The 22,383-nt window shown below is 49.8% G+C and overlaps 1 protein-coding gene across 1 annotated transcript in view; it reads right to left on the reverse strand.

The window, feature by feature from the left end:
* ABCA3 (ATP binding cassette subfamily A member 3) overlaps positions 1-22,383 on the reverse strand; it is a 64,946-nt gene that overhangs the window by 37,854 nt on the left and 4,709 nt on the right. Inside the window, exons 2-10 of the mRNA XM_017858484.1 lie at positions 17,438-17,644; positions 16,226-16,530; positions 12,476-12,555; positions 12,073-12,337; positions 10,464-10,591; positions 9,546-9,711; positions 6,312-6,571; positions 3,781-3,897; positions 3,416-3,536 (exon numbers count right to left, since the gene is read on the reverse strand). Of these exons, the coding sequence (XP_017713973.1) occupies positions 3,416-3,536; positions 3,781-3,897; positions 6,312-6,571; positions 9,546-9,711; positions 10,464-10,591; positions 12,073-12,337; positions 12,476-12,529 (1,111 nt within the window). The 5' untranslated portion in view covers positions 12,530-12,555; positions 16,226-16,530; positions 17,438-17,644. The remainder of the gene's footprint in view (positions 1-3,415; positions 3,537-3,780; positions 3,898-6,311; positions 6,572-9,545; positions 9,712-10,463; positions 10,592-12,072; positions 12,338-12,475; positions 12,556-16,225; positions 16,531-17,437; positions 17,645-22,383) is intronic.

The following is a 22,383-nucleotide window of genomic DNA, read 5'->3' on the forward strand; positions in this document are numbered from 1 at the left end:
GGAGGAGGAAGAAAAGAAGAAGAAGAAGGAAGAAGGAAGAAGGAAGAAAAGAAGAAGAAGAAGAAGAAAGGGGTTGTTAAAGTATAGTCAAAAAGAAAAAGAAATTAAGAAGCCAGGCATGGTGGCTCATGCCTATAATCCCAGCACTCTGGGAGACGGAGGTGGGAGGATCACTTGAGGTCAGGAGTTTGAGACCAGCCTGGACAACATAGCAAAACCCAGTTTCTACTAAAAATACAAAAATTAGCCAGGCATGGTGGCAGGAGCCTGTAATCCCAGCTACTTGGGAGGCTGAGGCAGGAGAATCGCTTGAACCCGGGAGGCAGAGGTTGCAGTGAGCCAATTGTGCCACTACACTCAGCCTGGGCAACAGAGCGACACTCCGTCTCAAAACAAAAAGAAAAAAAAGTACTTAAGAGACGTGAAAGACTGAGAGGTACCTCCTCACACCCATTAGGATGGTGACTATAAAAAACAATCAGAAAACAACAGGTGTTCAGGAGGATGCAGGAGACTGGCAACCTGGGCGCTGCTGGTGGGAACACGCAGAGGTACAGACACTGCGGGAAAGACAGTCTGGCAGTTTCTCAAAAGTTAAACACAGAATTGCCATAGGATTCAGCAACTTCACTTCTGGGTGTACACCCAAAGGATGAAAAGCAGGGACCCATGTCCAGCACAGCACACTCATAACAGCCACAAAGTAGGGGCACCCAAGAGTCTGTCGACAGATGAACAAGTAAACAAAATGTGGCCCATCTACATTATGGAATATCATCTAGCCTTGAAAAGGAGGGGAATTCAGGCTACAACACAGAGGAATCTTGGGGATGCTATGCTCAGTGAAATAAGCCAGGCACAGCATATAATAAACACTGTACGATTCCTCTTACATGAAGTCCCTAGAGTCATCAAACTCATAGGGACAAGAAGTAGGAGGCTGGTTTCCAGGGAATGGGGGCGGGAGAGTCAGTGTTTTACAGGGACTGAGTTTCAGTCGGGAAACATGAAAACTATTCTGGAGGTGGACATGGGGGTGGCTACACAACGATGTGAATACTTAAATCGGCCACAGTGGTAATTTTTTTTTTTTTTTGAGACCAAGTTCTGCTCTTGTCGCCCAGGCTGGAGTGCAGTGGTGTGATCTTGGCTCACAGCAACCTCTGCCTCCCGGGTTCAAGCAATTCTCCTGCCTCAGCCTCCCGAGTAGCTGGGATTACAGGCATGGGCCACCATGCCGGGCTAATATTGTATTTTTAGTAGAGACGGGGTTTCTCCATGTTGGTCGGGCTGGTCTCGAACCCCCGACCTCAGATGATCTGCCCACCTTGGCCTCCCAAAGTGCTGGGATTAAAGGCGTGAAGTACCACGCCCAGCCTTTTTTTTTTTCTTTTCTTTTCTTTTTTTTTTTGAGACAGAGTCTTGCTCTGTTGCCAGGCTGGGGTGCAGAGGCACAATCTCGGCTCACAGCAACCTCCGCCTCCTGGGTTCAAGCAATTCTCCTGCCTCAGCCTCCTGAGTAGCTGGGACTACAGGTGCCCGCCATCACGATCACGCCCGGCTAATTTTTGCTTTTTTTTTTTTTTTTTTGGAGAGATGAGGTTTTACCATGATGGCCAGGATGGTCTCGATCTTCTGACCTCATGATTCACCCGCCTCAGTCTCCCAAAGTGCTGGGATTACAGGCGTGAGCCACGGCATCTGGCCGTAAATTGTATGGATTTTACACACACACACACACACACACACACACACACACACAGAGCAAAGTCTGATGAGATACTACCAGAAATCTCATTGAAATTGTAACCAAAGACACATGAGCCCTCAGATCGAAATGTTCATAAAGAAAAATCACACCTAGACTTTCAACAAACTTCCCATTAACAATGAGTATCAGATGGCAATAAGATAACATTATAAAATTGCCAAGGGAGAGTACCTATCTGTGGAGAATTTCACAGGCAGCTAAAATACCATACAGGAGTGAGGGCAAAATAAAGACCCCTTTGGACGCACAAAGCGAAAAGCATCGGCCACTCACCAATGCCTACTAGAAGAACCACTCAAAGATGTGACTCTAAAGAGGCTGGGTACACAGAAATCACATGCACATCAAATATGCTGGCAAAGCACAGGAATGGCACATAGGAAACAACCATTTATGATTTTTTTTTTTTTTTTTGAGACAGGGTCTCTCTCATTACCCAGGCTGGAATACAGTGGTACAAACTCAGCTCACTGCCACATCTGCCTCCTGGGCTTAAGCAATCTTCCCATCTCAGCCTCCCAAGTAGCTAGGACCACAAGGCTGTGCCACCACACACACCTGGCTCATTTTTATTTTATTTGTTTGTTTGTTTATTTATTTGAGACGGAGTCTCGCTGTCTCCCAGGCTGGAGTGCAGTGGCGCAATCTTGGCTCACTGCAAGCTCCACCTCCTGGGCTCACACCATTCTCCTGCCTCAGACTTCCGAGTAGCTGGGACTATAGGTGCTGCCACCATGCCTGGCTAATTTTTTGTATTTTTAGTAGAGATGGGGTTTCACTGTGTTAGCCAGGATGGTCTCCATTTCCTGACCTCATGATCCGCCCTCCTTGGCCTCCCAAAGTGCTGGGATTACAGGCGTGAGAACTCATCTCTAAAATAAAAAAAAAGCGAGCTGTGGTGGCACATACCGGTGGTCCGAGCTACTCAGAAGGCTGAGGCCGGAAGACAGCTTGAGCCCAGCAGTTCAAGGCTGCAGTGAGCTGTGTCTGTGCCACTGCACTCTAGCCTGGGCAACAGAATAAGAGGCAGACTCAAAAAAAAAAAAAAAAAGGGGGAACCTCTTAAGAGTGGTGGTGAGGTTGGAGTTTTATCTGGGAGGAGGCTGGGCATACTGAATAACTTCACTTTTTGGAATTTTAGAGTTAAGTAATTAAGTGAAACATTAAAGGTGATCACTAAAGAAAGAGAAACACAACTTATAGCCTCTGAACCATCCGAGGTAAAAGGCACGAGAGGAGACTTTATCAGCCCAACAGAAGGCAGGAAAGGAAAAGAAAGCAGCAAAGGAGAATGATAACAAAGTGAACACACACAATCCAGACACGAGAAACTACCTTCAGCGTAACTGTCACCGCAAGGCTCTGCGCACAGCCGGGCTCACTGTCCTCACTTTCGGCTCACAGTCCCTTTGGGCAGCTGGACAGCACTCGGCATGGCCAGCCACACACCTGCCTTCTCTGAATTCTTCTTCTCTCTAAATTACGTTGACTCTCTTCCTCCCAGTCCGACCTTCCCCTGGTCAACTCCTCTCTGGGCAGGTCCACCAGGGCCCTCTCCCTTCCGATCACAGCCTCTGGGTTATTTCCATGCAGATGGCCTTTGGCCCCTTGGCAACCCCACTCTGCTCCATGACTGGGACTCACCTTTGCTGAAGAAGGTGCTGACCATGAAGCTGAAGGAGATGGTAGAGATGGCAAAGCACAGCAGGAAGGCCAGCACCAGGGAGGGGTCGCTGCGGGACAGCACGGCTACATCCGGCTTCACCTGCAGGACGCAGGCAGGAGTCAGGCGGGGCAGGCCGGCGGAGGTGGACCAGGAGGACTCCTGACCATCCCTGCTCACAGGAACCTGGCTCCACCAAGAGGAGTGGGACATCCACCGCTCCTCTCCCCGATGAGGGACAGACTCTCTCTGAAGTCACTGACCACAGAGTTCTTCCCAAGAGGGCCCTCCTGGGGTATCCTGGCTCTCCCTGTCCTCGCCAGAGTCCCACCGACGCCACGCTCACCTTGACACAGAAGAGCAGGGTCATGAAGGAAGCAGCGATGAGGAGGAAGAGGAAGAACAAGAGGAACCAGGCGCTCCAGTGCAGCCAGCTGCTGAGCCCCATCATGCGCATGTACTCCTGGGGAGAGAAGCTGCCACGCTGCTGGGGGCCCGCCACTGCCCGCCAGGACGGCATGTGCCAGGCTGGACGGCAGAAGCCTGAATCTGACTGTCCCAGCAGCCCCGCATTCGACAACGTTTAACCTCAAGTGGAAAATAAAACTGCCCTCTCCTATCTTTCCTCTTTTTTTTTTTGGAGACAGGGTCTCGCTGTGTCACCCAGGCTGGAGTGCAGTGGCACAGTCATAGATCACTGCAGCCTTGAACTCCTGGACTTGAGCGAGCCTCCCATCTCACCTTCCTGAGTAGCTGGGACTACTGATGGCTGCCACCATGCCCGGTTCCTTTTAAAAATTTGTTGGTAGAGACAGGGTCTTACTATGTCGGCCAGGCTCATCTTGCTCAAACTCCTGGGCTCAAGTGATCTGCCTGCCTCAGTCTCCCAAAGTGCTGGGATTACAGGTATGAGCCACTGCACCCGGCCAGCCTTCTATTCTGTGGAGCGATTCCACGCTCCCAGCGCATGCTCCCCAGTCTTTCTTGGTACTTGAGATTGTCCCCCGAAGCTGTGCGATGCAGCTTGGGTCCTACGTCAGGTGGCAGGGCCCAGCCCCTCTGGGGGTGGGCCGAAAGACCCTGCCAGTTCCCAACCACACCAACACCAGCCTCCTTGGCCATGAGACGTGACAGCAGATCAGACCATAGCTGTGGATGCCATAGCCATTCATTCCCTTGTCCTCCCCTACTCTGAAAGGAGAGGCCCAGAACCTCTGCAGTGAAGGATGAGGCGCAGTGATGGGATAGCTCTGACCACACCTTCCTTCCTCACCTGCCCCACCAAGGAGTCAGGAGTGGTGATGAGGAAACCCAGTTCCTCCACTGACCAAAAGTGCCTGGGGAGTCCTGGGGCAGCCACACTGACCAATATGGCAGCCAGCAGCCGGGTGTGGCCATTTCAACTGAAGTTAATTAAAAATAAAGTTAAAAATTCAGCTCCTTCCCCATTTCAACTGAATTAAAATAAAGTTAAAATTTAGCTCCTTCCTTCCTTCCCTCCCTCCTTCTTTCTTTCATTTAATTTTTCTTTCTTTTCCTTTCTTTTCTTTTTCTTTGCTTTCTCTCTCCTTCCTTCCTTCCTTTTTTCTGTTTTATTTCTCTCTCTCTCTCTTTCTCTCTTTCTTTCTTGGAGTCTTGCTCTGCTGCCCAGGCTGGAGTGCAGTGGCACGATCTCGGCTCACTGTAACCTCCACCTCCTGGGTTCAAGTGATTCTCATGCCTCAGCCTCCCGAGCAGCTGGGATTACAGGTGTACGCTACCATACATGGCTAATTTTTGTATTTTTAGTAGAGACGGGGTTTCACCATGTTGTTCGTGCTGGTCTTGAACTCCTGACCTCAAGTGATCCGCCTGTCTCAACCTCCCAAAGTGCTGGGATTACAGGTGTGTGCCAATGCCAGGGTTAGCCCTTTCTTATGCATCATTTCTGACCTCCAGAACAGCCAGAAGAGGAGCACGATGGTCTCTCACATTCCCACTGCTTCGGTTCAGTTTCACGTTTTGCCCTATTTGTTTGATCTGTGTATCTTTACAAGTCTATGTGCACACAACTTTTTTCAGAATCATTTTATAGCCCACTGCTGACTCCCTCAATGCTGCACAGTTTTATTAAATTTATTTATGGCACCAGATCAACAACCAGACAGTCTCAAAACGAGCCCCTGGCCAGGTGCAACGGCTCATGCCTGTAATCCCAGCACTATGGCAGGCTGAGATGGGAGGCTGAAATGGGAGAATTTCTTGAGGCGAAGAGTTTGAGACCAGCCTTGGCAATATAGAAAGACTTTCACCTCTGCAACAAAAAAAATGAGCTGGCTGTGGTGGTGCACACCTGTAGTCCCAGCTACTTGGCGGGTGGAGGTGGGAAGATCACTTGAGCAAGGGGAGGTTGAGGCTGCAGTGAGCAGTGTTTGCACCCCTGCTCTCGAGCCTGGGTAGCAGAGCGAGACCCTGTCTCTAAGAAAAAATAATAGTAGGCCAGGCACGGTGGCTCATGTCTGGAATCCCAGCACTTTGGGAGGCCGAGGTGGGCGGATCACGAGGTCAGGAGATCGAGACCACCCTGGCTAACACGGTGAAACCCCGTCTCTACTAAAAATACAAAAAATTAGCTGGGCATGGTGGTGGGCGCCTGTAGTCCCAGCTACTCAGGAGGCTGAGGCAGGAGAATGGCGTGAACCCGGGAGGCAGAGCTTGCAGTGAGCCAAGATCGCGCCACTGCACTCCAGCCTGGGAGACAGAGCGAGACTCTGTCTCAAAAAAAACAAAACAAAAACAAAAAAAGAAAAAATAATACCAAAACACCAAGCCCTTGGACATGGTCTCCCCAGGACAGCGCAGTTTCTAGAGTGTTGGGAAGTCAATGCGGGCAGTCACCTTCAGCCTCCTTTCTTTCTCCTGCACGACAGCACGGGCAATGGTGAGTGCGGTGTAGGTGAAGCTGAGCAGCAGCAGCAGGGGCAGCTGGTACTGGATGGCCACGAGGAAGGGGTCTGCAATGAACGGCGGGTACGGGAACCTCTTGATGGTCACCGTCAGTCTCTGGAACAGCTGGTGTGTGGCAGCATCGGCATGGTACTGCATGATGGCCCGGTCCACAGCATGCTGCACAGCCAGGAAGCCTTCCCGGATGTACCCTGGGTACGGGAGCAGAAGATGGCCCAGCCACCTCAAGGAGCTGCTCTTGAGGGCGGAGGGCCATGTGCATGGGGTCCATGGGGGAAGGGATGCTTGGGGCAACAGAGTGACTTCGGCTTAGGACCCCCGTGGCGGCTCAGTGGTACCACGGGAGAAGGAAGGAAACGCACCACATACTGACAGCAAATGAGAAGAGTGATGTGATTGTCACTTCCACTTTGTAACTAACGCAACACACAAAAAAATCACATACATGATCACTTTTTTTTTTTTTTTTCCGAGATGGAGTCTTGCTCTGTGGCCCAGGATGGAGTGCAGTGGCACGATCTTGGCTCACTACAACCTCGACCTCCCAGGTTAAAGCGATTCTCCTGCCTTAGTCTCCCAAGTAGCTGGAACTACAGGCACCCGCCACCACACTCAGCTAATTTTTTGTATTTTTATTAGAGACAGGGTTTCACCATGTTAGCTAGGATGGCTCAATCTCCTGACCTCATGAACCACCCACCTCAGCCTCCCAACGTGCTAGGATTACAGGCGTGAGCCACCATGCCTGGCCTTTTGTTTTTTTTTTGAGACAGAGTCTCGCTTTCTCACTCAGGCTGGAGTGTAGTGGCACGATCTCAGCTCACTGCAACCTCTGCCTCCTGGGTTCAAGCAATTCTTCTGCCTCAGCCTCCCAAGTAGCTGGGATTATAGGTGCATGCCACCATGCCCGGCTTTTCTTTTTTTTTTTTTTTTTTTTTTGTATTTTTAGTAGAGACAGGGTTTCACTATGTTGGCCAGCCAGGCTGGTCTCAAACTTCTCATCTCAGGTGATCCACCTACCTCAGCTTCCCAATGCTGGGATGACAGGTGTGAGCCACTGTGCCCAGCCGTGAGGGCTGAATTCTCATCAGGCGTATTAGTAGGTGTAAGGCATGGACACCTGGAGGCAAAACTGGGGCTACAATTGACCAGCCCCTGCGCCATGCCAGTCTCACACACGTTCTATCTCCTGGGGCTTTCCTAGGAGCTGGTTTTTCCAGCCAACTTTTCTTCCCCCTCAGGTACTCTGTCTTGCTGAGGACTGACTATTCTTAGTAACAAAACGTTTTTTTCTAACAAAAGATATTTGCTCTGTGTCATTTGCCACAAAGGTTTTCCCCAGTCTGCTATGTGCTGTTTTTTTTTTTTTTTTTTTTTTTTTAATCACATTAGGCCTTTTCATGTTGGGCAAATTTTCAGTTTGTACATGCTGAAATCTGTCAGTCTTTTCCTTTGAGATTGCTTTTCTCTTGCTTCCAAGCTTAGGGAATTGTTCCCCAAAAACAGGAGGGAGCTGATGAACTCCTGCCCAGTCCCTGGTCTCAGCAGCCAGTGTCCCCCACTGCAGTCCCCTGCTGCAGGCAGAAAGCATCATGTGTGACAGCCGGACATAGGACATAGCTTCTCCTGAGCCCCAGACTGGGTGACCTGTCAAAGGCCTTGCTCTGGGGCCTCGCACACCCCATACCAGGTCTAGTTCATCTTAGTTCCTTTTCTAGATGTAAAATCTTGCCCTAAAGCATTAGCCTGGTGGCAGCCCTGGCACCAGTAAGGAACATCGCTAAGCGCTGGCTGCAAGCATGCTGCCTCCTGCCTGCCTGGTGCTTGTGTCTCAGAGTCAAGCCTCATGGAGGGCCGGGACATTGCTGTGACTTCCATGGCAAACTTCCATGAGTTCTGTCTCCTGCCAGACCTGTGAAATACGGCATTCACCAGAACACCCTGGACTTCCACCCAGAACCTGTAGTGGGGTCTTGCCTGGCCTGACAGCTAAGCCTAGTCCTGCGTCCAAGTCACTTCTTGGCTGTCCCTAGTTCAGTTCCAAGACAAGACCGTGCTTCAGAGGAGGCACATATTCCAACCGCTTGCCACATCCACATGAAGACACACACTGATAGGGCATCAGAGTAACCAAGATCTGGCTTCCATGAACACCACACTGATTCCGTGAAGCCATGGATCAGGTGCACAAGGACCACGGAGCTAAAAATGCCAGTAAGGCTGCACACAGAGAAGGCCAGGAAGAAAAGGAAAATGTAAACCAAGCCCCAAGGACTCAAACTGAAGCTTTTAAAAGCTCAAATACAGCTGGGCACAGTGGCTCACGCCTGTAATCTCAGAACTTTGGGAGGCCGAGGCGGGTGGATCATGAGATCAAGAGATCGAGACCATCCTGGTCAACATGGTGAAACCCCATCTCTACTAAAAATACAAAAATTAGCTGGGCGTGGTGGTGTGTGCCTGTAATCCCAGCTACTCGGGAGGCTGAGGCAGGAGAATTGCTTGAATCCGGGATGCAGAGGCTGCAGTGAGCCGAGGTTGCGACACTGCACTCCAGCCTAGCGACAGAGCAAGATTTTGTCTTAAAAAAAAAAAAAAAAATAGTCCAGGTGCAGTGGCTCACGCCTGTAATCCCAGCACTCTGGGAGGCCAAGGTGGGTGGATCACAAGGTCAGGAGATTGAGACCATCCTGGCTAGCACAGTGAAACCCCATCTCTACTAAAAATACAAAAAATTAGCTGGGCGTGGTGGCGTGTGCCTGTAGTTCAAGTTACTCGGGAGGCTGAGGCAGGAGAATGGCGTGAACTCAGGAGGTGGAGCTTGCAGTGAGCCGAGATTGCGCCACCGCACTCCAGCCTGGGCGACACAGAGAGACTCCATCTCAAAAAAAAAAAAAAGCCAAAATACAAATGTTTCATTCAAGAGCATGTCTTCCAAGAGCACGTCTTCCAGGATATAGGGAGAGGGCCTTTGCTATCTTCAAGGATTATTTTAGTCTTTTAGAAACCAGTTATGCTGGATGTTTTACTTTTCCTATAAACAAGAGTAAATGTTCCTGAAAATATTTCTTCAAGAAATACTTTAGAAAGGTGAGGCTGCCGCCATGTAACTGTCACTAGTCAACAGCCCAGGCTGGTAACACGAACCCGAACCGAGCTTCTCACCAGGTTCTCCGCCATCAGGGGATGTAGGTTCCCTTGGCCCTGGGTTTGGGAAAAGCGGGAAAAGGGAAGTAGTGTGCCAGCCTTCTGTCTCTTTCAGGAAAAAGGAGCCTGTTTGGGTCCACATATAATTTCTCCGTGTGTAACTGAACCGTAGGTGATATTTCACCTGTGGAAACAAAGAGAAAACCAGCTGTTCTGAGAGATCCAGACAGAGGAGCAAACAACAAGGTGGAGTGGGAGAGTGCTTGGGGGGCTGTCACCACCAAGGCTGTCACGGCCGAGAACTCACCACTCCCCCACCTCTGAGAATCTCCAGTGGGCCCCAGAATGTCACACTGAGTGGTCCCTGTCCCAGCAGGAGCAGGGAGCCACACAGGGGCCCCTTTTGGGGGGTGGTTCTTGGCCATTCCTCTCTTAATTCCAATGTGAAGTGCCACCAAGCATTCAGGATCCCTGGAGGGCCACCAACCACAATGCTAGATGGACTTGATGGCTTCCTAATTTTAATGTCATCAGGCAAGCAAAAACCTCACTTTCTTTCTTTCCTTTTTTCTGCCAGATCGTATTTAAGTCCTAAATATCTGCTACTTTCCTTATCTATCTTATCAGACTCTGTCCACAGAGGCCTGGAGCCCAGTAATGTCTTTCATAAAATGAGGGAACAGTAAGGAGCTTGGGGCGGCCACAGGCAGGTGCATTTTCTAACCTGTTCTGCCCCATGGGTTAAAATGTCACCAGGGTCCCCTTGGCGGGGACTGTGATGGTGCTATCAGACCCAAAGGAGAGACTGCTATTTACTCGCAGGCAGGCAGAGGTTTAAGGGAAAGCAGTGCCTTTTACAGGTTGAACTAGTGACGTGGGAGGAAGCGGAGGCCTTGCTGACGGGCTGCAACTGCTTGGCCCGGCCACATGTCTCACCGCCAGTGGCAGGGGGTCCTTGCTGTGGTTGAAGGGGTGCTCGAAGACTACGGCGGCCAGCACGCTGGATGAGCGGTTGTCATACCTAATGTAGTCCTCAAAGTCCTTCTCAGAGGGAAAGCTGCGCACTGTGGAGAGAAAGCACAGGAGCTGCAGTTGCCCAATCTACCCTCCTCCTTGAAAAACCTGGGTGGTTCAGGTCACCGGCAGATGAAAGACGGCAAACCCTTTATAGCTTTGTAAACCCTTCCTGAGGCTCAAGGTGGCTTTCATCTTTGGCAGAGGGACAGGCTGCCATCAAGGAGGGCAGAACGGCAGGGTCAGGGCCCTAGGCAGGGGGTTCTCCCGGCGCGGTTTTTCGGAGCAGAGCTGGAGGCTCCGGGCAGCGCCTGCAGCAAGGCCCAGTAGCGCAAACCCACCATTCACCCTGCACTGCGCTGTGCAGCCCAGGGTGGCTTCTCTGTCTCAAAACCAGAATGGTGTGTTTTTAGAAATGGAGTGGACACTAACTCAGTGTCTCAAAGGTTTTTCCTATCATCCAGATACTCTTTTACAATTCAGAAAGGGTTTTACTATCATCATTTTATGAGGGACCAAGGCACTTCCTCTGAGTGTTTGCTACGTGGAATTCAAGCCTGGGAGGTAAATGCCCAAATGAGGAGGGGAAAATGGACAACACCTTCCATCCCCATAGCAAGGGGTTAGGAACGGTGAGCAGCATACGCAGCGGGAGTTCCCTTCTCAGGCTTTCTCAGCACTGTTTTCAGAGCTGCCCACCCGAAACCACGTCCCTGAAACCACGTCCTAGAAAAGATTCTTGGTGCCACACGCTCAAACCGTGCCCTGCCCTTGTCACAAAAGGGCTTTCCTTGGCTCAAGTCCACCCAGGCATCCCTGTAAAGTCCTGTCCACCCTGCTGACTGTCAGATGCAGTTCCAGGGCCTGGTACTGCTAAGGCTGCTGTACCTGCTGCTCCCCGGGGTCCTCACAGCTCTGGACAGGTGGGCGGCCAGCCCTGGTCCCATTGTACAATGAGGCATGGCCACAGAGAAGGTGGGGGATTCCCTGGGTGGCTCAGCCACCGAGAGGAGACTTGATGCTAGACGGGCTTGATGGCTTCCTAGTCCTAATGCCATCAGGCAAGCAAAAACCTCACTTTCTTTTTTCCCTTTTTCTGCCAGGTTGTATTTAAGTCCCAATATCTGCTACTTTTCTTGTCTATCTTATCGGACTCCGTTCAGAGAGTCCTGGAGACCAATAATGTCTTTTGTAAAATGAGGGAACAGAAAGGAGCCTGAGGCAAATGCAGGCAGGTGCATTTTCTTACCTGGTCTGCTCCACGGGTTAAAATGTCACCAGGGTCCCTTTGGTGGGGATTGAGACAGTGCTATCAGACCCAAAGTGCTATTTACTCGCAGGCAGGTAGAGGTTTAAGGGAAAGCAGGGTCCTTTACAGGTTGAAGTAGTGATGTGGGAGGAAACAGAGGCCAAGTCTGGACAGGTTGAGCTCCTCACCCAGCTGCTTCGCAGATCCTGGGCTTGACCCCTGCCTGCCCAGCCCCGCGGAGACACCACCAGGTCCGGCACCGAGAGCCTTGGCATGTCTCACCTCGCATGTTGATCACAAGTGCCCTGCGCACTGTCTCGGTGACGGTCTTGGCAGCATCACTGTGAGAAGGGATGTAGGCGAGCTCCCAGGTGTCTCCCGGTGGAGGGAAGGTGAAGAACAGAGGCAGTTCCTGGATGGACTGGCCTGGGTAGATGGTGGCATTGGGCACATTTTCCGACTGAATCTTCAAGCGAAGCCAGATCAGGATTCCAGAAAACAGCAATGGCAGGAAGAGTTCCAGGACCGTCACCAGGACTTTCCGCTTCTGGAAGAGATATTACAGGGCACACTGATGGGCTGCAAGGCAGAATCAGGGGCATGCAAACAACCCCTCCCTCAAGGGCGTCCCCAGAAGCCTCTGGGCTGGGCACGCAGCTGACCTCCCTCCAGGGTCTGGACGCACCTGCAGGGTGTAGTTCTTCCAGAGGAGGAGCGCCAGCTGCCTGAGCACAGCCATCGTCTTGCTGGAAAGGACGCCCAGTGCTAGTTACAGACCAAAGACAGAGAGCATGGGTGCGCAATGAGAGTGGGGATGTGTGGGAAAAGCCACGGACCCTTTTTCCTCCACGTCTCTCACCTTCTTTTGTGCCACTTTAACTCCAAACACCCCTGAAGGGAAGGGTACAAGGCCTGTGGCATGCCCACCCTCAATGCTCTACCCTGCATATCCAAAGATCAGTGTCTTTTTGGCTGGGCACCGTGGCTCACGCCTGTAATCCCAACACTTTGGGAGGCCGAGGCAGGTGGATCACTTGAAATCAGGAGTTCGAGACCAGCCCGGCCAACATGGTGAAACCTCCTCTACTGAAAATACAAAAATTAGCTGGGTGTGGTGGCAGGCACCTGTAATCCCAGCTACTTGGGAGGCTGAGGCAGGAGAATTGCTTGAACTTGGGAGGTGGAGGTTGCAGTGAGCCAAGGTCGTACCACTCACTCCATCCTGGGGGCAAAAGAGTAAGACTCTGTCACAAACAAACAGACACCAAAAAAGCAAACAGCATAGTCTTTTTGGAGCCTGACTTGTTCCTTGCTGAATGGAAGATCAATGACATGCTTTTTATGTGCATTGTGACTTCTGTAGTGGTTTTTAAAATTGTTTTGTTTTTTTTTGAGACAGGGTCCTACTTTGTTGCCCAGGTTGGAGTGCTGTGGTGTGATCACAGCTCACTGCAGCCTCAAACTCCCGGGCTTGTGATCCTCCCACCTCAGCCTCCGGAGTAGCTGGAACTACAGGTGCATGCCACCACACCTGGCTAATGTTTTTAATTTTTAGTAGAGACCAGGTCTTGCTCTATTTCCCAGGCTGGTCTCGAACTCCTGGCCTCAAGCAATCCTCCAGCTTCATCCTTGTAGTGCTATTTATCATTTGATAAATGCTACTGGGGTGTTCTCGGTGGTTAATATGGATTTGCAATTTATTAGCAAAATATTCAGGCTTTTAGAATTCCACGCCCTTTATTCTTAACCAACACTGAACTCATAAAAGAAAACTCAGCCGGGCGCGGTGGCTCACGCCTGTAATCCCAGCACTTTGGGAGGCCGAGGCGGGCGGATCACGAAGTCAGGAGATCAAGTTCATTCTGGCTAACATGGTGAAACCCCATCTCTACTAAAATACAAAAAATTAGCCAGGTGTGGTGGCGGGCGCCTGTAGTCCCAGCTACTCAGGAAGCTAAGGCAAGAGAATGGCATGAACCTGGCAGGCGGAGCTTGCAGTGAGCCGAGATCGCGCCACTGCACTCCAATCTGGGCGACAGAGCAAGACTTCGTCTCAAAAAAAAAAAAAACAAAACTCAACATAGTCTCCTGGGTCATTTCTAAGGCTTCAAGAGAGCTGTGGAGGGAAGCCGAAAAGAGGGGCTTGGAATTGGGGCCGCCACTGGCCTTGCTGCCCTGGAGCAGGCCTGGGTAGACAGACATGCTGGTGGGGCCATCAGTCGCACCCTCTCCTTGGCCCTAAAGACTGTTTTTTCCTGTTGTTATTACAGGTACTAGCATCAGAGCCTCGCAGCAAAAGACTAGCCATTTTCTTTTCTTTTTTTTTCTTTTTTTTTCTGAGACAGAGTCTTGCTCTGTCACCCAGGCTGGAGTGCAGCGGCGTCATCTTGGCTCACTGGAACCTCTGCCTCCTGAATTCAAGCGATTCTCCTGCCTCAGCCTCCTGAGTAATTGGGATTGCAGGTGTCTGCCACCATGCCTGACTCACTTATATATTTTGGTAGAGATTCGGTTTCACCATGTTGGTCAGGCTGATTTTGAACTCCTGACCTCAAAAGATCTGCCCATCTCAGCCTCCCAAAGTGCTGGGATTGTAGGCGTGAGCCACTGTGCCCAGCTGCCATTTTCATCTTTACCACTTATCCAATGAAAATTCATCCAAAAAATAATCTATCCTATATTATATAGGAACATGATATTTAAGTCTGGCACATATAATGGGGAAAAAATCTGCCAAAAGATGATGAAATTCAAGTGATAGCAGAAACGAGAGCTTAGATCTGTAAAGGTATTCCCTCAATTTAAGTAAAATCTGTCTTACTAAATTTCAAATATCAGAAACAGAAGCTAGATGTAGTGGCTCATGCTTGTAATCCCAGCACTTTGAGAGGCCGAGGCAGGATTACTAAATTTCAAATATCAGAAACAGAAGCTAGATGTAGTGGCTCATGCTTGTAATCCCAGCACTTTGAGAGGCCGAGGCAGGATTACTAAATTTCAAATATCAGAAACAGAAGCTAGATGTAGTGGCTCATGCTTGTAATCCCAGCACTTTGAGAGGCCGAGGCAGGANCATAAAAGAAAACTCAGCCGGGCGCGGTGGCTCACGCCTGTAATCCCAGCACTTTGGGAGGCCGAGGCGGGCGGATCACGAAGTCAGGAGATCAAGTTCATTCTGGCTAACATGGTGAAACCCCATCTCTACTAAAAATACAAAAAATTAGCCAGGTGTGGTGGCGGGCGCCTGTAGTCCCAGCTACTCAGGAAGCTAAGGCAAGAGAATGGCATGAACCTGGCAGGCGGAGCTTGCAGTGAGCCGAGATCGCGCCACTGCACTCCAATCTGGGCGACAGAGCAAGACTTCGTCTCAAAAAAAAAAAAAAACAAAACTCAACATAGTCTCCTGGGTCATTTCTAAGGCTTCAAGAGAGCTGTGGAGGGAAGCCGAAAAGAGGGGCTTGGAATTGGGGCCGCCACTGGCCTTGCTGCCCTGGAGCAGGCCTGGGTAGACAGACATGCTGGTGGGGCCATCAGTCGCACCCTCTCCTTGGCCCTAAAGACTGTTTTTTCCTGTTGTTATTACAGGTACTAGCATCAGAGCCTCGCAGCAAAAGACTAGCCATTTTCTTTTTCTTTTTTTTTCTTTTTTTTTCTGAGACAGAGTCTTGCTCTGTCACCCAGGCTGGAGTGCAGCGGCGTCATCTTGGCTCACTGGAACCTCTGCCTCCTGAATTCAAGCGATTCTCCTGCCTCAGCCTCCTGAGTAATTGGGATTGCAGGTGTCTGCCACCATGCCTGACTCACTTATATATTTTTGGTAGAGATTCGGTTTCACCATGTTGGTCAGGCTGATTTTGAACTCCTGACCTCAAAAGATCTGCCCATCTCAGCCTCCCAAAGTGCTGGGATTGTAGGCGTGAGCCACTGTGCCCAGCTGCCATTTTCATCTTTACCACTTATCCAATGAAAATTCATCCAAAAAATAATCTATCCTATATTATATAGGAACATGATATTTAAGTCTGGCACATATAATGGGGAAAAAATCTGCCAAAAGATGATGAAATTCAAGTGATAGCAGAAACGAGAGCTTAGATCTGTAAAGGTATTCCCTCAATTTAAGTAAAATCTGTCTTACTAAATTTCAAATATCAGAAACAGAAGCTAGATGTAGTGGCTCATGCTTGTAATCCCAGCACTTTGAGAGGCCGAGGCAGGATTACTAAATTTCAAATATCAGAAACAGAAGCTAGATGTAGTGGCTCATGCTTGTAATCCCAGCACTTTGAGAGGCCGAGGCAGGAGGATCCCTTAAGCCCAGGAGTTCGAGACCAGCCTGGGCAACATAGCAAGACCCTATCTCTACACAAATAAAATAAAATAAAATAAAGGAACAGAGACACTGGACCCAGAGTTGAGTTCATGAGATGCTAACCTGCTAGAGAAGTAGGTGGTGTGAATAAGTTCAGGTAGGCGTTGCAACACCCAGGAAATAAGAGAAACGTGCTCTGGAAGCTGAGCGCACAGAGGGTGAGGTGTGCAGACGTGGCTGCTCTGTCCTGGAGAGGCAGGGAAGGCGATGGAGGAGAAGTGGTCTAGAGAGCCCCTGGTGCTGGTCCACACGCTACAACTGCAGGCAGAGAGGAGTCCTTCCTGCTCAGCGTCCTTCATGTGCGGAAAAGCCTCCTTGACTCACAGTGGAGGAGTTTCAAGTTCAGTTGCTCAGCTCCACGCTCATGGCTGATCCAAACCCAACATCATCCATCAGCCAGGTTAAGATGGCACGGGATAGAAAGGCAAACAATTAGTCGTCGTTCCTACATCACCATGAGCTAGCGCTCCCCGACATTGACTCGGGAGACTCCAGCGCGTGGGGAAGGGGGTTGTTTGGTTTTTGTAAATGACCCATTTTACTTTTGGTTTGGTTTCAGTCCATTGAAAATCATTTCTATTAAGGCTCTTTTAAATTAAAACTCTTGCTTTTTTTTTTTTTTTTTTAAGGATGTGGCTGTTGATATCTAATCATATTCAAAATTTATGCTTTAAAGGGCAGTCAATAAATATTTACATGAAACACAACTGCAAACAGTTAAGAATTAATTTAAAATATGACTTTTAATGAATCGTATTGTTAAAAAGTGAAGAAATTAAAGCTAAAATAGTATGAAGTGCTAATAAGAGGCAATTTAATAAATGATCCCAATTTTTTGAAAATTAATAAGGTAGAAGACCCATCTCAAAGACCCATTCATCATTATCAGTTGCTGATGATGAATAAAACAGCAGTGACTTAAAGATACACATTAAGTCCCGTGGTTTATAAAAGGTTTCTAGAAGTGGTTTAGGCAAAAAGAGGAGGCCAGTGCCTCCATTTGGGGCTGTCATCCCAGGGAAGTACATTCCAGATGGGAATGGGCTTGGCTGAGATGAACGTTCTGCCTCTACCAAGAGAGGAATATAAAACAGTCACGGTTCAAAGAAGTCTTCTGGTTAGAGGAAAAACTTCCCTTACTGGAAGTCTGGTCAAGAAAGGAAAGATCCCTATGCTTAATCTTGTCCTTTCCAGTCCCAGAGCTGGGAGAGAAGGTCAGACAGACAGACCACCCACCTTCCCACACAGGCTGCAGGGCAGTACAGGGGAACTGACCTGGGTCCCAGGAGAGGCTCCGCATAGCAGGTCTCCCTTCAGCACTACAGGGGAACTGGCCAGGAGGCGGCGGCTCCACACAGAGGGCTCCGGGGTGGGGCCTGAGAGCCTCTGGAGTGGGGCAGGGCAGCCCTGAGGTTTGGGAACACCGCGGCCTCGCAGGACATCAGGAGGGGCCCAGGGCTCACGGGCATGACTCTCCGGCACCTTTGGACAGACAGAGGGTATTTTGAGTGTAACTTGGAAAATAATTATAAAACACCTCTTACCAAAGTAGAAAATAGAAGAGCAAAATAGATTTTGAGTATGTTACTTAAAACTGAGCAGATATGATAACAAAAAATTTTGGATTTAGAAAATAAACGCCTGGCCGGGCACAGTGGCTCACGCCTGAACAATTCCAGCACTTTGGGAGACTGAGCTGGATGGACCACCTGAGGTCAGGAGTTTGAGACCAGCCTAGCCAACATGGCAAAACCCCATCTCTACTAAAAATACAAAAATTAGCCAGACGTGGTGATGGGCACCTGTCCCAGCTACTCAGGAGGCTGAGGTGGGAGGATCGTTTGAACCCGGGAGGCAGAGGTTGCAGTGAGCCATGAGCCGAGATGGTGCTCACTCAGAGTCATCAACTCCGAGATGACTCTGTCTCAAAAAAAATTTTTTTAAAAAGAATATAAGCTATGGCCGGGCGCGGTGGCTCAAGCCTGTTAATCCCAGCACTCCCAGCACGTTTGGGAGGCCGAGACGGTGGCGGATCGCACGAGTCAGGAGATCGAACCATCGGGCTAACACGTGAAACACCGTCCTAGCTAAAAGTACAAAAACTAGCGGGCCGAGATGGCGGCGCTGTAGTCCCAGCTATCGGGAGGCTTGAGGCCCAGGAAGAATGGCGTAAACCCCGGGATGGCGGAGCCTTGCAGTGGAGCTGAGACTCTGGCACTGCACCCCCAGTTCCGGGCCGACAGAGTGAGACTCCGCCTCAAAAAAAAAAAAAAAAAAAAAAAAAGAATATATAGCTCTATCTTTTTTTTTTTTTTTGAGACGGAGTTTTACTCTTGTTGCCCAGGCTGGAGTGCAGTGGTGCCATCTCAACTCACTACAACCTCCACCTCCCAGGTTCAAGCGATTCTCCTACCTCAGCCTCCCAAGTAGCTGGGATTACAAGCACCTGCCACCACATCCAGCTAACTTTAGTAGAGATGGGCCTTCACCATGTTAGCTAGGCTAGTCTCAAACTCCTGACCTCAAGTGATCCGCCGACCTTGGCCTCCCACAGTGTTGGGATGACAGGCGTGAGCCACCATGCCTGGCCAGAAGCTCTGCTTTTCTACTTGTAAGCACTCTGCTTCTACAGCCTCCTCATCCTCTCCTGGCTTCTGGCAGCATCACCCTTTTGCAGACGAAGAAACAAGGAGGAAATGCCTGGCCCAAAATCACACAACAAGAAGCTGCAAAATCAGGATCTGAACGTTCGCTAGTTTTAACTTCCAAGTCTGTCTTCTAACTACTACACTACCACATCCTGTGGGTCCTAAAAACACAGAACAACTTCCAACTTCATACAAGTTTTGCATATCAATCCTAGAACATCAGAAATTGAAAGGTAAAAAAGACCCCTAAGCCCCACCACCTCAATAAAAGTTTTCTTTTCTTTTCATTTCTTTTTTCTGAGACAGAGTCTCGCTCTGTCGCCCAGGCTGGGCATGATCTCAGCTCACTAAAACCTCCACCTCCCAGGTTCAAGTGATCCTCCCGTCTCAGCCTTCCAAACAGCTACAGGCACACGCCACCACGCCTGGTTAATTTTTTGTATTTTTAAAAGAGACGAGGTTTCGCCACGTTGGCTAAGCTGGTTCTCAAACTCCTGACCTCAAGTGATCCGCCTGCCTCGGTCTCCCAAAGTGTGGGGATTAAAGGCGTGAGCCATCATGCCTGGCCGAGGTTTTATCTCTGTGCCCCCATAGCACCCAGCTTGTTGCTTGGTATGTGCAAGGCTTTACCTAAAGTCTCACTGAACACTATGCTTGCATCTGTTCTGTTTGAGCTAAAGGAATTTAAAGGAAGAGATCCTAGAATTACAAAATCTGGAAAGTTTTTTTGTTACAAAAGCAAATGTACACAAAAGAAGGAAGTTAATATTCCTTCTGCACTTGACCCCGAGGCGGCAGAGTCCCCAGAAGTGCTGATGACTGAGGCCCAGGACCAGCCCCGGCTGGGCCCCAATCAGCTACTCTAACTTAAAAACTCAGGACTCCAGCCACTCCTACAGCTGCCACCTCCGCCCAGCAAGGGCACAAGAGCAGAGTTTCAAGAACTTCCCTTTGAAGAGGCTCTCTTCACTACTCCTGGGGACACAGCCGGGAAGGGGAAGGCAAACCGTTTCCTCCCTCTATAAAAGGTTTGCTTACTGTTAAAATATTAAATATCACACACGTCACTGAGTATCTCAATGTTTGTCTTTTAGGTAAGCAACTGACTTGGTGCAGAGTGAGCGCATACTGCAGGCTGCTCATTTCTGAGAACTCTCTTGATGGCACAAATTCTTCTACAAATGGTCTTTCCAGTAACTGTCGTCAGCTCAAGAGCCATGGGCTGTGCCAGTTAACGAGCACTGTGGCTCTTCAGGCGGCCACTACTCAGCAGCAAACTGGAGAAATCCCAAACTCCTCCATTTCTTTATTTGTGATTTGTAGGTATTTTTGTGTGCACCATGGGCTTGAATTTGCCACCTAATTCCTATGTGCCCTTTTTTTTTGAGACATGGTCTTGCTTTGTCACCCAGGTTGGAGTGCCATGGCGCGACCAGGGGTCATTGCAGCCTGATGATCCTGGGCGCAAGTGATCGTATTGCCTCAGCCCCCTGAGCAGCTGGGACCACAGGCACCTGCCACCACAACTGGCTACTTATTATATTTTTTGCAGAGATGGAGTCTTGCTATGTTGCCCAGGCTGGTCTGGAACTCCTGGCCTGAAGCAATCTTCCCGTCTTGGCCTCCCAAAGTTCTGGGACTATACATATGAGCCATGGTGCCTGGCCCTTATGTGCCCTTTCAAAAGTTTTTATATCTGCATATATGGAGCAAAGGTCACTGGGGATGACAGGTCTTGAGACCCGTGAACAGAAGGGACAGGCCCACGTGAGGGGCACAAGACCCATTACGCCACGTGTTCCTGTTGTGTTCTGAGCTTGGGTACACCTCCTTCCATGGAAGCCTGTCCACAAAGGCACAGAGAAATCCACTCATGGGAAGAAGGGGGTCTTGATAAAGCCACAGATGGACCACCCCAAGATGTACAAAGAGAGCCGCCAACCAAGGCTCTGCTCACTTTGCCACAGGTGTGCAGCACAGCGACACCCTTGTGGGTGGTGCTGGTCACATCTGGTGCTTTTCCTTCAGAGGGAGGACCCAACAACCCCATATTGCCACCAGGAGTCTGCCACAGCCAGCCAGCATCAAAGGTCTGCGTGTATGGCACTGAGGCACGGAGGACAGTCAGTTAATGTAGGCCGGTAGAATCCCTGTTCTTTTAGGGTATACAAGACAAAAAAGCATTTGTTCATTCAACAATTGCCACGTTTTTGCTGTCTGATGCGCACTTGTACAAGGTACTAAGGATTTAGAAGTGAAAATAACATTCTTTTTTTCGTGAAACAGAGTCTCGCTCTATTGCCCAGGCTGGAGTGAAGTGGTGCAATCTCGGCTCACTGCAATCCCCACCTCCTGGGTTCAAGCGATTCTCCTGCCTCAGCCTCCCGAGTAGCTGGGATTACATGCGTGTGCCACCATGACGGGTCAATTTTTTGTATTTTTAGTAGAGACGGGGTTTCACCATGCTGGTCAGGCTGGTCTCGAACTCTTGACCTTGTGATCCACCCGCCTCGGCCTCCCAAAGTGCGTGCTGGGATTACAGGCATGAGCCACCACGCCTGGCCGATGATAACATTCTTAATGCAAGGAGTTTGCAGTCCCCGAACACTTGCATGCACTGTAATTGCTGTGACTGATGCTAAATAAAGTATGGCAAGATTCAGAAGAAGATAAGAGTTAATCGCGTGTGAGACAGCGAGCAAGCAAGACAGGGAGATGGCCCGGGAGGGTGACGGGGGGAGGTGACCTGGGAGGCCAGTCTCGAATGACTCATTAGTTAGGACAGGAAGGACATTAAGGATCCTGGAGACAGACTGGGTATGGGGAGCAGCAAGTCATTCCGAGTGGCAGTGCAGAGAATGAGCCAGGAAAGGCAGCAGACCCTGGGCCCACGTCATCAAGGCGCCAGACAATGCACCAAGAAGGGAGCTCGGGGTGTGTCCCAACGGGCAGTGACGCTGGGTGAGGGTGACTGGTTTTGTTTAATCCTTTATCCAGGACATGATCTTTTTTGAGGGAGGGGTGCACAGTAAGTATTTGAAAATGTCTAATTCAATGGATCCTGTGGATGAAATCCCTAAACACCAGTAATTTTTTTTTTTTTTTTTTGAGACGGAGTCTCACTCTATCACTCAGGCTAGAGTGCGGCCTGATCTTGGCTCACTGTAACCTCCAGGCCCCAGGTTCAAGTGATTCTCCTGCCTCAGCCTCCCAAGTAGCTGAAGAGTACAGGCACCCGCCACCACACCCAGCTAATTTTTTGTAGTTTTAGTAGAGATGGGAGTTTTGCCATGTTGGCCTGGCTGGTCTTGAACTCCTGACCTCAAATGATCCACCTGCCTCAGCCTCCCAAAGTGCTAGGATCACAAGTGTGAACCACCACCGTGCCCGACTTAAATATTATTTTCTGGTTTTTTTTTTTTTTTTTTTTGAGACAGAGTTTCACTCTTGTTGCCCAGGCTGGAGTGCAACCTCCGTCTCCTGAGTTCAAGAGATTCTCCTTCCTCAGCCTTCTGAGTAGCTGGGATTACAGGCACCCGCCACCACGCCCAGCTAATTTTTGTATTTTTAGTA

The sequence above is a fragment of the Rhinopithecus bieti genome, unplaced genomic scaffold (genome assembly GCF_001698545.2).
Source record: "Rhinopithecus bieti isolate Rb0 unplaced genomic scaffold, ASM169854v2 scaffold_47707, whole genome shotgun sequence".
In the NCBI taxonomy this organism is placed as follows: Eukaryota; Metazoa; Chordata; class Mammalia; order Primates; family Cercopithecidae; genus Rhinopithecus; species Rhinopithecus bieti.